Source organism: Girardinichthys multiradiatus, chromosome 9 (genome assembly GCF_021462225.1).
Source record: "Girardinichthys multiradiatus isolate DD_20200921_A chromosome 9, DD_fGirMul_XY1, whole genome shotgun sequence".
NCBI classification, from domain to species: domain Eukaryota; kingdom Metazoa; phylum Chordata; class Actinopteri; order Cyprinodontiformes; family Goodeidae; genus Girardinichthys; species Girardinichthys multiradiatus.
The window spans coordinates 47154193-47166144 of NC_061802.1; the positions used below are offsets into that span (position 1 = coordinate 47154193).

Below are 11952 nucleotides of genomic sequence, written 5' to 3' on the forward strand. Positions count from 1 at the left end.
ACCACTTGGTGTTTTCACACCTATTTCGTCCATTTCAAATGAAGTTTTCCTCTTGTTGCGGTTTCTTTGTGTAGATGTGACAAGAGCTTACCTCGTTCCGCAGATTTTGCTTGTGCAGGTATTGACTCCAAGGGTCTGGAATCTGCTCCTCCTCCTCAGGTGAAGAGGCACGAGAGTTGATTTTCAACAGATAACATCCCTGAGGACCATACCTTTGTTTCATGTCTTCATAAACTGTATCTGCCCTGAAATAAAATGAAACAATACTGAACAACAAAAATATCCAATCCAAATACATTCCCACATCAACTGATATTCAGAGTGAAGTGGACAAAGCAATGTTTATGTTTCATGTTTGGAAGATAGAACATGGTTCCAGTAAGGACCCTACAAAGATGAATTATAATTTTTATAAACCGAACTGAGTTTTTCTTGATGTGGTTTCATCAAAATACAAGACTCTTTCCAGATAACGGACAGTAACCACTGTACATAAATAGTACCTTTGTTCATCTCCCTCGTTCAAGTCATGCAGTAACACGTAGTACTTGAGTGTGTTAGGAATAAACCACTTTGGATTAGTGTATTCCCCACTGTGCTGAATCCTGTGCTGTTCTTGGGAAAGCTTGAGGAACTGCTCCACGGGGACAGGCTCAGTGGAGGACACCACCAGCAGGCCTGAAGTACGTCAAGGACCACAGTAAAATGCAAACATGTGGTAGATGGGCCAATGATCACTACATCATAAATAACAAGAGTTCCTCAAGTTCAACATTTTAGGTAGTAAAAGGCTGTTTGATCAGTCAACGTTATTGATTATTTGTTTTCCTTTCCCTTTGTCTAATTTGTCTTTATAAATGTTTTTTTTAAACAGATACATTTATTATTGTTCTTGGAGTCTGCAGATCATCAGGACACACAGACACACACACACACACACATTTATTTCACTGGTCTTCACTCTGGTGACATGGACATGTAAAATGATATGTAATCGGTGAATAATATTAGAGCTGGAAACCAATGACACAACGCAGACATTAGACTGGTTTAAAGCATTCCAATACAAGGATACAGGCCAGGTAGTGATTCAGGAACTCATGGTCAGAGGCAGGCATCAACTGCAAGAAGTTTTCCCTGTAGGCTTCGAACCAGGGTGTGGTAACTAAAAATACAACAGTTTCAGCAAAAAACACTAATTATCCACTGCCCAGCGCATTTTTTATGTTTACTATGGAAAAACATCTGGATAAAGATGATTTTGAAAGAGCTGAGACACGGACTGGTTAAAAATAACTTCACAAAGGTGTGGTCATCTCATAGGTTTGTTTATGCATTTCTATTATGTTTAAATAAACAAGTACCTGTAACCTGACACATCAACACCAAAGCACACTGCCAACAGGATCATGTACTTACCACCTAAATTTAAATTATAATCTCCTGTTCTCGTGACAGTAGTATATGCGCTCTCCTGAGGTTGACAGGCGGACACCACTTCACTGAGAAGGCGGTTTTGAGACGGCCCAAGGGTAGCAGATGATGTACTGGGGCTTGTCACCACATTGTTGACACAGATCCGCAAGTTTTTCACAGTCTGGAGCTGGTTGTTGGAATCCCGGATGTGACCTAGAGAAAAGAACACACTTTATTCTGACATTCTATCCAGATTATGAGGCACTGCTACTAATTCACTCAGTCTCAGATGACTTTTTTTTTTTTTATATAACCTTGTCTTGTCTGGCAGATTAGCACTCAGAATTGTTGTCTAACGCTAAAATGCTTTGCTTCATATTTATAAAAGAAACTTTATTAAAAACTGCTATGGGATTATTTATAGAGAGGTGGGGCACAAAGGAAAAAGGGAGAGAAGGAGAAAATGGAGGAGAAAAAGAAGGATGAAGAGATTATAAGATAATACCCCAGAAGATTGCTTTTACACCTGCAGAAACAAATATAATAACAGCATTGCTACCAAAACAGGGACGGTACTTATGAATGCAAGATGCATTTAGTGGTAACTGCAGCTCAATATAGAACATCTGTGTATCTGTTAACACCTGAATTCAAACACCTGTGGGTTTAAGTGGGAGCTCGCTTGTGTGTACAAGGTTTCTCCATAAACATATGCAATAGTTAGTGTGGGAAGCCACACACCTGCCCCTCTGACAGACACGGAGGAGATCCAAGCCACAGACATCCAAAGCACCGGAACCCCAGGAAAACCACCGCCGGAACTACCGCAACCCCCACAGAATAGAGCAAAGGAGAGCCCCAGGGGAACCCACCCAGCAGCCACAGTGCAGAAGCCAGAGGGAGCTGCAGCGGCGAGCCCAAACCAGAGGCCCGACAGAGCCCAGGGGCCCAGGCCCAAGCAAGCAGACACAGAGAACCACAAATACACCGGCGGGCAGAGACACCAACCACCGGCAGGTAGTGTGGCGGGGCGGAAATAGGTCCCACATTTTATGGGGGGCCTAAAAAGATCCAGAAGAGGGAGCAGCCCAAGACCCAACCTGACACAAAAACAGGCACACACAGTCACAATCACACATTCCCACCCTCATGCGTACATATAAGAACACTCACACCTACAGAGAGCTTTCAAGCTCTCTGTAGGTGTAATAAATTGGGTGACACTTGTTTACTGCAACATATAAAGTTTTACCAGGTATTAAGGTGGCAAAGTCATTAGGAAACTACAACTATGTTGTTTTAATGCCATAACAGCAGACAAAGGCCAGAAGCAACTTTTTTTAATAAAGCCTTGTTGTTAATATGGACATAATGAAATATATTTTCTTCCAGTAGCTGGATAGATCACTCGCCATCTGCAGTCCTGTTTTTTATCAACTCAACGCAGAAAGATATAAACACTTAACTATTTAACTATCATATTTAATACTATTTAATAAGTCAAATCAGTAATGCAGTATTCACCGGTTTTCACATGTGCAGCCCTAGTGTAAGTTATTATAAGTAATACTTCCATTATCTTTAAGACAAATTTGAGTTTCCATACTTTAAAAGCTATTATGACTGCTATTCATATCAAACATAGTAACAGTTAGTTACTTTTTACTGCTACTTCTGTATTTTAGTTGCTTATTATTGTGCTATTACACATTTGGTAGTGAACATATTCCTTTAGACTTTAGCAGACAACAAAAACTTTGTTGTCTGCTTGTATTTTTTATTTTGGTTAAACTGGTAACTGACCACAGCAGTAATTAACACGTATTTTTACATTTCACTAAAAAAAGGCGTTCCAGGGGTATTTCACGTCATTGTCAAAACAGGGCTAATGGAACAAACCATGGCGGCTTCGCGCAAGCTCAAATGTCAGGTACTGGGGATACTTGTCAATGTTCAACCCTTGAGGTGTCCTTTCTGAAGTCCCAATTAAAATCACCTTCATAAAAACTGAAGTCGGGAGTTTTTCTATGGCCCCATCATGACAGTATGGGGTAGAAAAACCCGTGATTGCTAGAATTTTGACCAAATCTGTCAGTTGGTGTCATAATAAATTAGTCGCGTAGACAAAGTACTGTGCAATCCATTTAAATGAACATGCTCCATACTTATACAACACATATCTCCAGCGTTAAGTTTAGTATTACTATCATTTTCAGCCTCATCCCAGCTAGCACAAAGGTGCACTGCATACCCCTCCTGCTTTTCTAACTAAAGGCTTCGTTAATCAGGTATGCTAATACAGTGTTAGCGTGCAGCTACCGGTGCTGTCATCCAGTCCGGCTTTGTAAATGGTGTCCCACTAAAGCAACTTCTGTAACCGATAAGAAGAGGATTTTAGACTGAATTGTTGTTCATACCTTCGGATGTCAGTCGACAGAACGGCTTCAACAGCTCGGGAAAATTCAGATTGTTCTTCCGAGTGACTCTTTCCGCTTCGCTACTACATAATACGGCTATCATGGGTACAAACGAATCCGGAATAAATTCATGTACGGACATAACACACTGAGCCATGTCGTACAAAAATCAAACAAAATTGGTGGTTAGATTAAAAACTGCCTGCCTTGCTGCTTCAAATAAGTAGTTGGAATTAACAGGCGGCGGCCATATTGTGACGAACCCTTTTCCTGTATACTCCCGAGGCGGTCAGGTGACTCTAGTTAGATCTTTTTTTTTTTAAAGGAACTTTATTTGAAAGCAAAACAGAGTATATTATGGAGGACCAATACTCCCATAATTAAGAAAATATACAGAAATAAATAAAACGACTCTATAAAATAATTACTTGTCCAAAACGTAGCTAGGAATATAAATTAGTGCACCATGAAATGCAACTAAATAATAAATAGAAGGGATTTATTCAATAATTGATCAATTAAACCACTCTTTTTCAAATCATATATTTTTTTCTTGAACTTTATATTTTGCCTTTGTTTATTTAATACAAGGGAATTTCTTGCTGTTTTATTTTTCCTACACCTTTTATTTTTGTCATATTTATTACCACCCAAATATTGTTAAAACATGTTTTTTCCCTCAAAATATATTATTTTTAAAATAATTTTACTGTCCTTTTATTTTGTAAGCACTAATATCTTTTCTCCTCTAATATATCCCGTTGTATTTTTTCACCCTAATGTCACCTAAAATGACAGAGGCCAGAAGTGACCAGCTGCGAATTGGGACGGTCTAGCCTCACCACCGGGAAAGCTGGCGAGGCAAGCCGGCAGTTACTATGGCGGGAGTGGAAAATTCCGAACATGTCGGAGCATGTTTGAAATTAAGCCTACTCGTACTCGTCGTCTTCCACTTCATCTGGGACCGGGTCACGGGGGCAGCAGATTGAGCAGAGACGACCCTCTCCCCAGACACCTCCTCCAGCTCCTCAGCCGAGAGACATAGTCCCTCCAGCATGTCCTGGGACGTCCCTTGGGCATCCTCCTGGTGGGACGTGCCTGGAACACTTCCCAAAGAAAGCGTCCAGGAGGCATCTGATATAGATGCCCGAGCCACCTCAACTGGCTCCTCTCGATGTGGAGGAGCAGCGGCTCTACTCCGAGCCCCTCCCAGATGGCCGAGCTCCTCACCCTATCTCTAAGGGAGTGCCTGGCCACCCTACGGAGGAAGCTCATTTCAGCCGCTTGTATCCGGGATCTCGTTCTTTCGGTCATGACCCAAAGTTCATGACCATAAATGAGGGTATGAACGTAGAGCGACCGGTAAATCGAGAGCTTCGATTTTCGGCTCAGCTTTCTCTTCACCACAACAGACCGGTACAGTGCCCCCATTACTGCGGCAGCTGCACCGATCTGTCTGTTGATCTTCCGCTCCATTCTACCCTCACTCGTGAACAAGACCCCGAGATACTTGAACTCCTCCACTTGAGGCAGGAACTCCCCTCCAACCTGAAGAGGACAAGCCACCCTTTTCCGGTCGAGAACCATGGCCTCGGACTTGGAGGAGCTTATCCTCATCCCAGCCGCTTCACACTCGGCTGTGAACTGCCCCAGGGCATGCTGTAGGTCTTGTCTAGAGAGGGCCAGTAGGACCACATCATCTGCAAAAAAAAGAGACAAAATCCACTGGTCCCCAAACCATACCCCTCCGGCCCTTGGTTTGCCTAGAAATCCTGTCATGTGTCCATGAACCAAAGTTATGAACAGGGCCGGAGACAAAGGGCAGCCCTGCCGAAGTCCAACATGCACCGGGAACAGGTCTGACTTAGTGCCAGCAATGCGGACCAAACTCCTGCTCTGCTTGTACAGAAACCGGATGGCCCCTAATAAAGGGCCCCCAATTCCATAAACCTGGAACACCCCCCACAGGGCACCACGAGGGGCACAGTCAAATGCCTTCGCCAGGTCCACAAAACACATGTGGACAGGTTGGGAAACTCCCATGAACCCTTGAGTACCCTGTAGAGGGTATAGAGCTGGTTCAGTGTTCCACGGCCGGGACAAAGCCCACACTGCTCCTCCTGAAGCCGAGGTTCGACTATTGGCCGGGCTCCCCTCTCCAATACCCTGGCGTAGGCCTTACCACGGAGGCAGAGGAGTGTGATCCCCCTGTATTTGGAACACACCCTCCGGTCACCCTTCTTATGAAGGGGGACCACCACCCCAGTCTTTCAGTCCAGAGGCACTGTCCCCGATTGCCACACAATGTTTAAGAGGCTTGTCAACCATGACAGCCCTACAACATCCAGAGACATGAAGTACACAGGGCGGATCCCATCAACCCACGAAGCCCTGCCACCGCAGAGCTTTTTAACCACCTCGGTGACTTCAGCCTGGGTGATGAAATAGTCTGACCCTGAGTCCCCAGCCTCTATTTCCACCAGGAAATGCATGATGGCAGGATTGAGGAGATCCGCGAAGTACTCCTACCACCGCCCGATAATGTCCCCAGTTGAGGTCAGCAGCCTCCCACTCCCACTGTAAAGAGTTGGCGAAGCACTGCTTCCCCCTCCTGAGGCGCCGGACAGTTTGCCAGAATTGCTTCGAGGCTAACCGGTAGTCCTTCTCCATGGCCTCACCGAACTCCTCACAGGCCCGGGTTTTTGCCTCTGCCACAGCATGGGCCACGGCACGCTTGGCCTCACGGTAGCCGCCAGCCACCTCAGGAGTCCCACAAGCCAACCACAGCCAATAGGACTCCTTCTTCAGCTTGACAGTGTCCCTTACTGCTGGTGTCCACCACCGGGTTCGGGGATTGCCACTGCGACAGGCACCGCAAACCTTACGGCCGCAGCTATGGGCAGCAGCATCGACAATAGATGCAGAGAACATGGTCCACTCGGACTCTATGTCTCCAACATCCCCCGGAATCTGATCAAAGCTCTCCCGAAGGTGGGAGTTGAATACATCCCTGGCCGAGGGCTCTGCCAGATATTCCCAGCAGTCCCTCACTATGCACTTGGGCCTGCCAAGTCTGTCCGGCTTTCTCCTCTTCCAGCAGATCCAACTCACCACCAGGTGGTGATCAGTGGACAGCTCAGCCCCTCTCTACACCTAAGTGTCCAAAACATGCAGCCGAAGGTCTGCACTGATGAACACCCAGGTGTCACTGTCGTTACCACGTGGGCGTTGAAGTCCCCCAGCAGTATAATGGAGTCCCCGGGAGGGGCACTATCCAGCACCCCTGACAGTGATGCCAAGAAGGCCGGGTACTCCGCACTACCGCCCGGCCGTAGGCCGAAACGACAGTCAGAGACCTGTCACCAACACGAAGGCGCAGGGATGCGACCCTCCAATGGGGTAAACCCCCTGAGCTGGGGGGCAACAAGCAAACCCACCCAAGCCCGCCGCCTCTCCCGTGGGCCACTCCAGAAAGAAGAGAGTCCAGCCTCTCTCAAGGAGACGGGTTCCAGAGCCCACGCTGTGCAAAGAGGTGAGCCCGACTATTTCTAGTCGATATCTCTCGACCTCCTGCACAACCTCAGGGTCTTTACCCCCCAGTGAGGTGACATTCCACGTCCCTAGAGCCAACCTAAGCATCCGGGGATCGGGCCGCCGAGGTCTCCACCTTTGTCCGCCTCCCAATCCTCTTTGCACCTGTCCCTCACAATTCCCCCTGCAGTTGGTGGGCCCACTGGGGGATGACCTCGCATCTCTTCTTCGGGCTCGGCCCGGTTGGGTCCCGCGAGGAGCAACCCAGCCACCAGGCGCTCTCTGACGGCCCGACCACCGGGCCTGGCTCCAGGGTGGGACTCCGGCTCCGTCGTACCGGATGACGCCACATGCCTCGTTTGTATGGTCCTCATGAGGGAGCACGTTTGAAATTAAGCGATGTCTTGCTAAATCAAGCAGATATTTCACGCCTACACAGTTGTATTCCTGCACTAAAAACATTTTAGAAGTTCATTTGTGTCACATAAAGTGTAATTCTTCACAATTTAATTACAGCTTTTGACGCTGTGGTCCGCCATGTCTGCCCCTGCTTGATCAATTTGCTTCGACCCGCAATGAATCATGGGAAATGATGGACTGCGAAGGATACTCACGACCCATCCTTCAAATCGGGCAAAAGAAGGACACATTTGTTGGCCGCATTTGAAGAAGCCTTGGAAGGATTCATGAGTTGGGACAGCCTTCGTTGCCACGCTGTGACGTAATCAGCCTACAAATACAACCTTCGAAGGATCCAGCCCCTGAATAGAGACATACCCATTATGGCTGCTTGGTTCTGAAAAGGAGCTAGCAAAAATGGCTAACTTCTGTCATATTGTTGGTAAAGAAGTTCGGAGTGTTGTGGATTTAAAAATTTCTGTGACTCATTTTGCTTTCCGATGACAAAAGCAATGAAATATTTGATTGGGAGCAGCCTTGTTGGGAATTCAGCCACAATACAATACAATTTATGCAAGCAAAGATAATAGGAGACAATAAATAAATCAGATGGTGAGAAACTGTTTTAGGACAAATATTGTAGAAATAAAACATGTTTACATAAAATTAAAAAAATAGCACAGTAACATTAAGATGGCACACTTGAGGCCCAGTTTATACAGTTCATCTGCAAAAATAAGTTGATATGTTCTGCTCAAACAGAACAACAAAAGGCGCGACGAAAGTACAAGGAGTAGCTACGGCTTGAGTCAGAGAGAGTGGGAGAAATTGTAACAGGATGATTAAAAAAGCTCCTTGTTAATTGCTGCTTGATTTAGTACGGTGTTGACAAGGATTTGTCCAAAGCAATGTGACCCTGCCATGGATAAAAACGTATGAAACATAGACTTTGAAATGTCTGCAAACAATGATCCTGGTAGCAAGTACTGCACCTTTAAATACAGTTTTTAACCTACACTAGTCCAGCCCAAGAAGTAGGAGTCACAGCTGGAATCCCTGTGATGTCATGGAGCGACTACCAAAAACACTTTTCCTGCTCCACCTTTTTCTCTATTCCACTACCTAGCAGCTAAAGGAGAGGCAGTGCACACAAACTGAATGTCTTGAATTGCTGGCAAGCTTGACTAATTCTTTGAACGTGGATCGAGAGTTGACTATGACCTAATGTTAGTGAATCCATCGATCGAGAACAACCAAATGTCAATTATGGTCTGCTGTGATCCAGTGATCATGCAAAAGGGGAACTAAGACAACATATCCTTAACTTTTATTTCTGAGCTTCTGCACCACAGGAATCACAGTACTGCACGTTCCAGTCCAGGTAGTGGGAGCTACCCCTCCCCAAAAATGGCTACTTAGAATTGTTGCCCCATTTCCTTGTTCATGCCCACCACGTGGACAGACCGGGCCAACTTTGCTACACAAACCAGCACCCTTTGGTCCCCCCGTCCTTCTTCAGAATGGTTCACATAACAGATGGTGTTTGGGCAGAGAAAATTAGTTTAGGATGAAACAATCTAAAATATTGTTCATTTTGTGATGTTTTGCTTTGTGTCTGGTTCTAAAGGTCAATCAATTTTGAGTTCAGCTAATGTAAACAGACCTCTAGACTTTGAAGCTAGTAGAATTTGTTCTAAGTTGTGTCCTAAAGTTACAACAAACGTTATTCAGACGTTTTCCTTATTCTTTCATTTTGCTTGGTAGTTTTAGTTAAATTATTGTTGCATAGTAAAGAGTTTGTTAATTGAAATATCTTTAACTTGGAGTTGAATTGTTTTTGTAAGAGAATTCTTATATTTTATGGAGAAGTTGTTTTTCCTGGAGAGTTTGCTGTTCAATAATGCCAGTGCTTAAATCACTCTTTCATTGATTGTTCTAATGCCACCACCATATTGAGCTGGTATTCCCAGGACAATACTTGACAGACCAAATGGTTATTAAATTAATTATTAAATAATATAAACGTCCTGATTGCTGAACAGTAAGATGTTTTAGAATTGATTGGTGACCTTTAGTTTATATTTTAGTACTCTATTACTAATACTATTACTTTATCAGACAAGGCAAGACACGTTTATTTGTATAGCACATTTCAGCAACAAGAAAATTCAAAGTGCTTTACATAATGACAAAAAACATTAAAAAGTACATTGCAGTGGCATGATAAAGGAAAGTAAAGAAAAGTTGGACTACAGATTGAAATGTATGACCTCAACTTTTTTTGTGAAATCATAAGACTAAACAAACGTTTACAGAAAAATATACATCTTTTGCCCATTCATTGATATATCTGGTGCTTTGTGGTCCATATTTTTTCACCATAAAATCAAACGATTCTCCTTGGGGACAATGTAATTCTTTAGAACCCTTCTGGCTCATTTTGTGTCTGGGTAATGGGGGAATATTCCTTTAAAACTTGTCCTCGTCTGGATCAAGAGTCTGGGCCTTCTACCCTGACTATTGTTAAGGGAGCCCAGCTCTGCCACGGTCAGTCAGGGAGAAGGGGTCTTCTGCAGTGCTTCTCACTGCACAGCAAGTAAAATCAAAAGTTTTTCCCTGGGGGGAGACAACTCCTTAGAACTGTTTTGACCCATTATGTGTCTCGATAATGGGAGAATATTCCGCAGTCTGTCTTTTACAGTGAACTGCTTCTTACTGTGGACAGCGGGGTCCTTTACACTGTCTGTCCAAGGTGGAAAATCCTAATTAACCTTTATCCCCAGTAGAAAGTTTTACCCATATGTTTTAGGTAATAGTTTACAAAAGCATCTCTATACAAATGGGTTTTTAACCTTGATTGAAAAGAACTCAGAATTTCAGCATTTATGCAGCTTTCTGGAAGTTTGTTTCAGATTAGTGGAGTATAAGAACTGAATGCTGCTTCTCCATGTTTGGTTCTGGTTCTGGGGATGCAGAGTAGACTGAAACCAGAAGACCTGAGTGGTCTAGAAGGCTGATACAACAGCAATAGGTCTTTAAAGTATTTTGGTACTAAGCCATTCAGTGACTTATAAATCAATATAAGTATTTTAAAGTTTATTCTCTGAGATACAGGGAGCCAGTGTAAGGACTTTAGAACTAAGGTGATGTTCCCTACTTTCTTAGTTTTAGTGAGGATGCGGGCAGCAGCGTTCTGGATCTGCTGCAGCTGTCTGATGGACTGTTTAGGCAAACCTGTGAAGACACTGTTGCAGTAATCAATTTGACTAGAAATAAACGCAGGATGAGTTTTCACTTTTTTTTTTTTCTTTCTCTCAAACCCCCAGTTGGTCGTGTCTGTACTAGTCCTGTTAGATCTCAGTGCTGCATTTGATACATTCGGTCACAATATTCTCTTAGAAAAGCTGGAATATTCTGTAGGGATCAGGGGAACAGCGCTAGTCTGATTTAAATCTTATTTGTTCTGACAGATTCCAGTTTGTCCATGTAAATGATAAATCATCTTCAAACCCCGGGGTTAATTGTGGAGTACCACAGGGTTCAGTGCTTGTGCCAATTCTCTTCACTATATATATGCTTCCAATAGGTAAAATTATCAGGCAGTATGGGATAAATTTTCACTGTTATGCTGATGATACTCAGCTTTACTTATCCATAAATCCTGATGAGCCCAACCAGTTAGATAGACTACAAGCATGTCTCGAAGACATAAAAACTCGGATGACTTAAAATTTTCTGCTTCTAAATTCAGACAAGACAGAAGTTGTCGTCTTTGGACCGGAGTCTTTAAAAAAGAAACTGCTTAGTCAATCACTTAACCTGGATGGCATTAAATTAACCTCCGATAATAAAGTAAAAAACTTTGGTGTTATTTTTGACCAAGACATGTCATTTAAATCCCATATTAAACAGGTTTCTAGGATTTCTTTCTTTCACCTCCGTAACATTGCCAAAGTTAAGAAACATCCTGTCCAGGAGTGACGCTGAAAAACTAGTCCATGCATTTGTTACTTCAAGGCTGGATTATTGTAATTCTTTACTATCAGGATGTCCACAAAATGCAGTTAAAAGCTTTCAGCTGATTGATACAAAATGCTGCACCAAGAGTTCTGATGAATATTAAAAAAAGAGTTCATATTTCTCCTATTTTACCTTCCCTTCATTGGCTCTCTGTTAAACCCAGAATAGA

At 43.7% G+C, this 11952-nt stretch overlaps 1 protein-coding gene across 2 annotated transcripts in view; it reads right to left on the reverse strand.

The window, feature by feature from the left end:
* The window catches only part of trappc8 (trafficking protein particle complex subunit 8), a 58136-nt gene extending 54025 nt beyond the window's left edge, over positions 1-4111 (reverse strand). For both annotated transcript variants that reach the window (XM_047375185.1, XM_047375184.1), the window contains exons 1-5: positions 3834-4111; positions 1420-1629; positions 1076-1165; positions 504-678; positions 92-245 (exon numbers count right to left, since the gene is read on the reverse strand). In XM_047375185.1, the coding sequence (XP_047231141.1) occupies positions 92-245; positions 504-678; positions 1076-1165; positions 1420-1629; positions 3834-3990 (786 nt within the window). In that variant the 5' untranslated portion in view covers positions 3991-4111. The remainder of the gene's footprint in view (positions 1-91; positions 246-503; positions 679-1075; positions 1166-1419; positions 1630-3833) is intronic.
* Positions 4112-11952: the final 7841 nt, after the last annotated feature.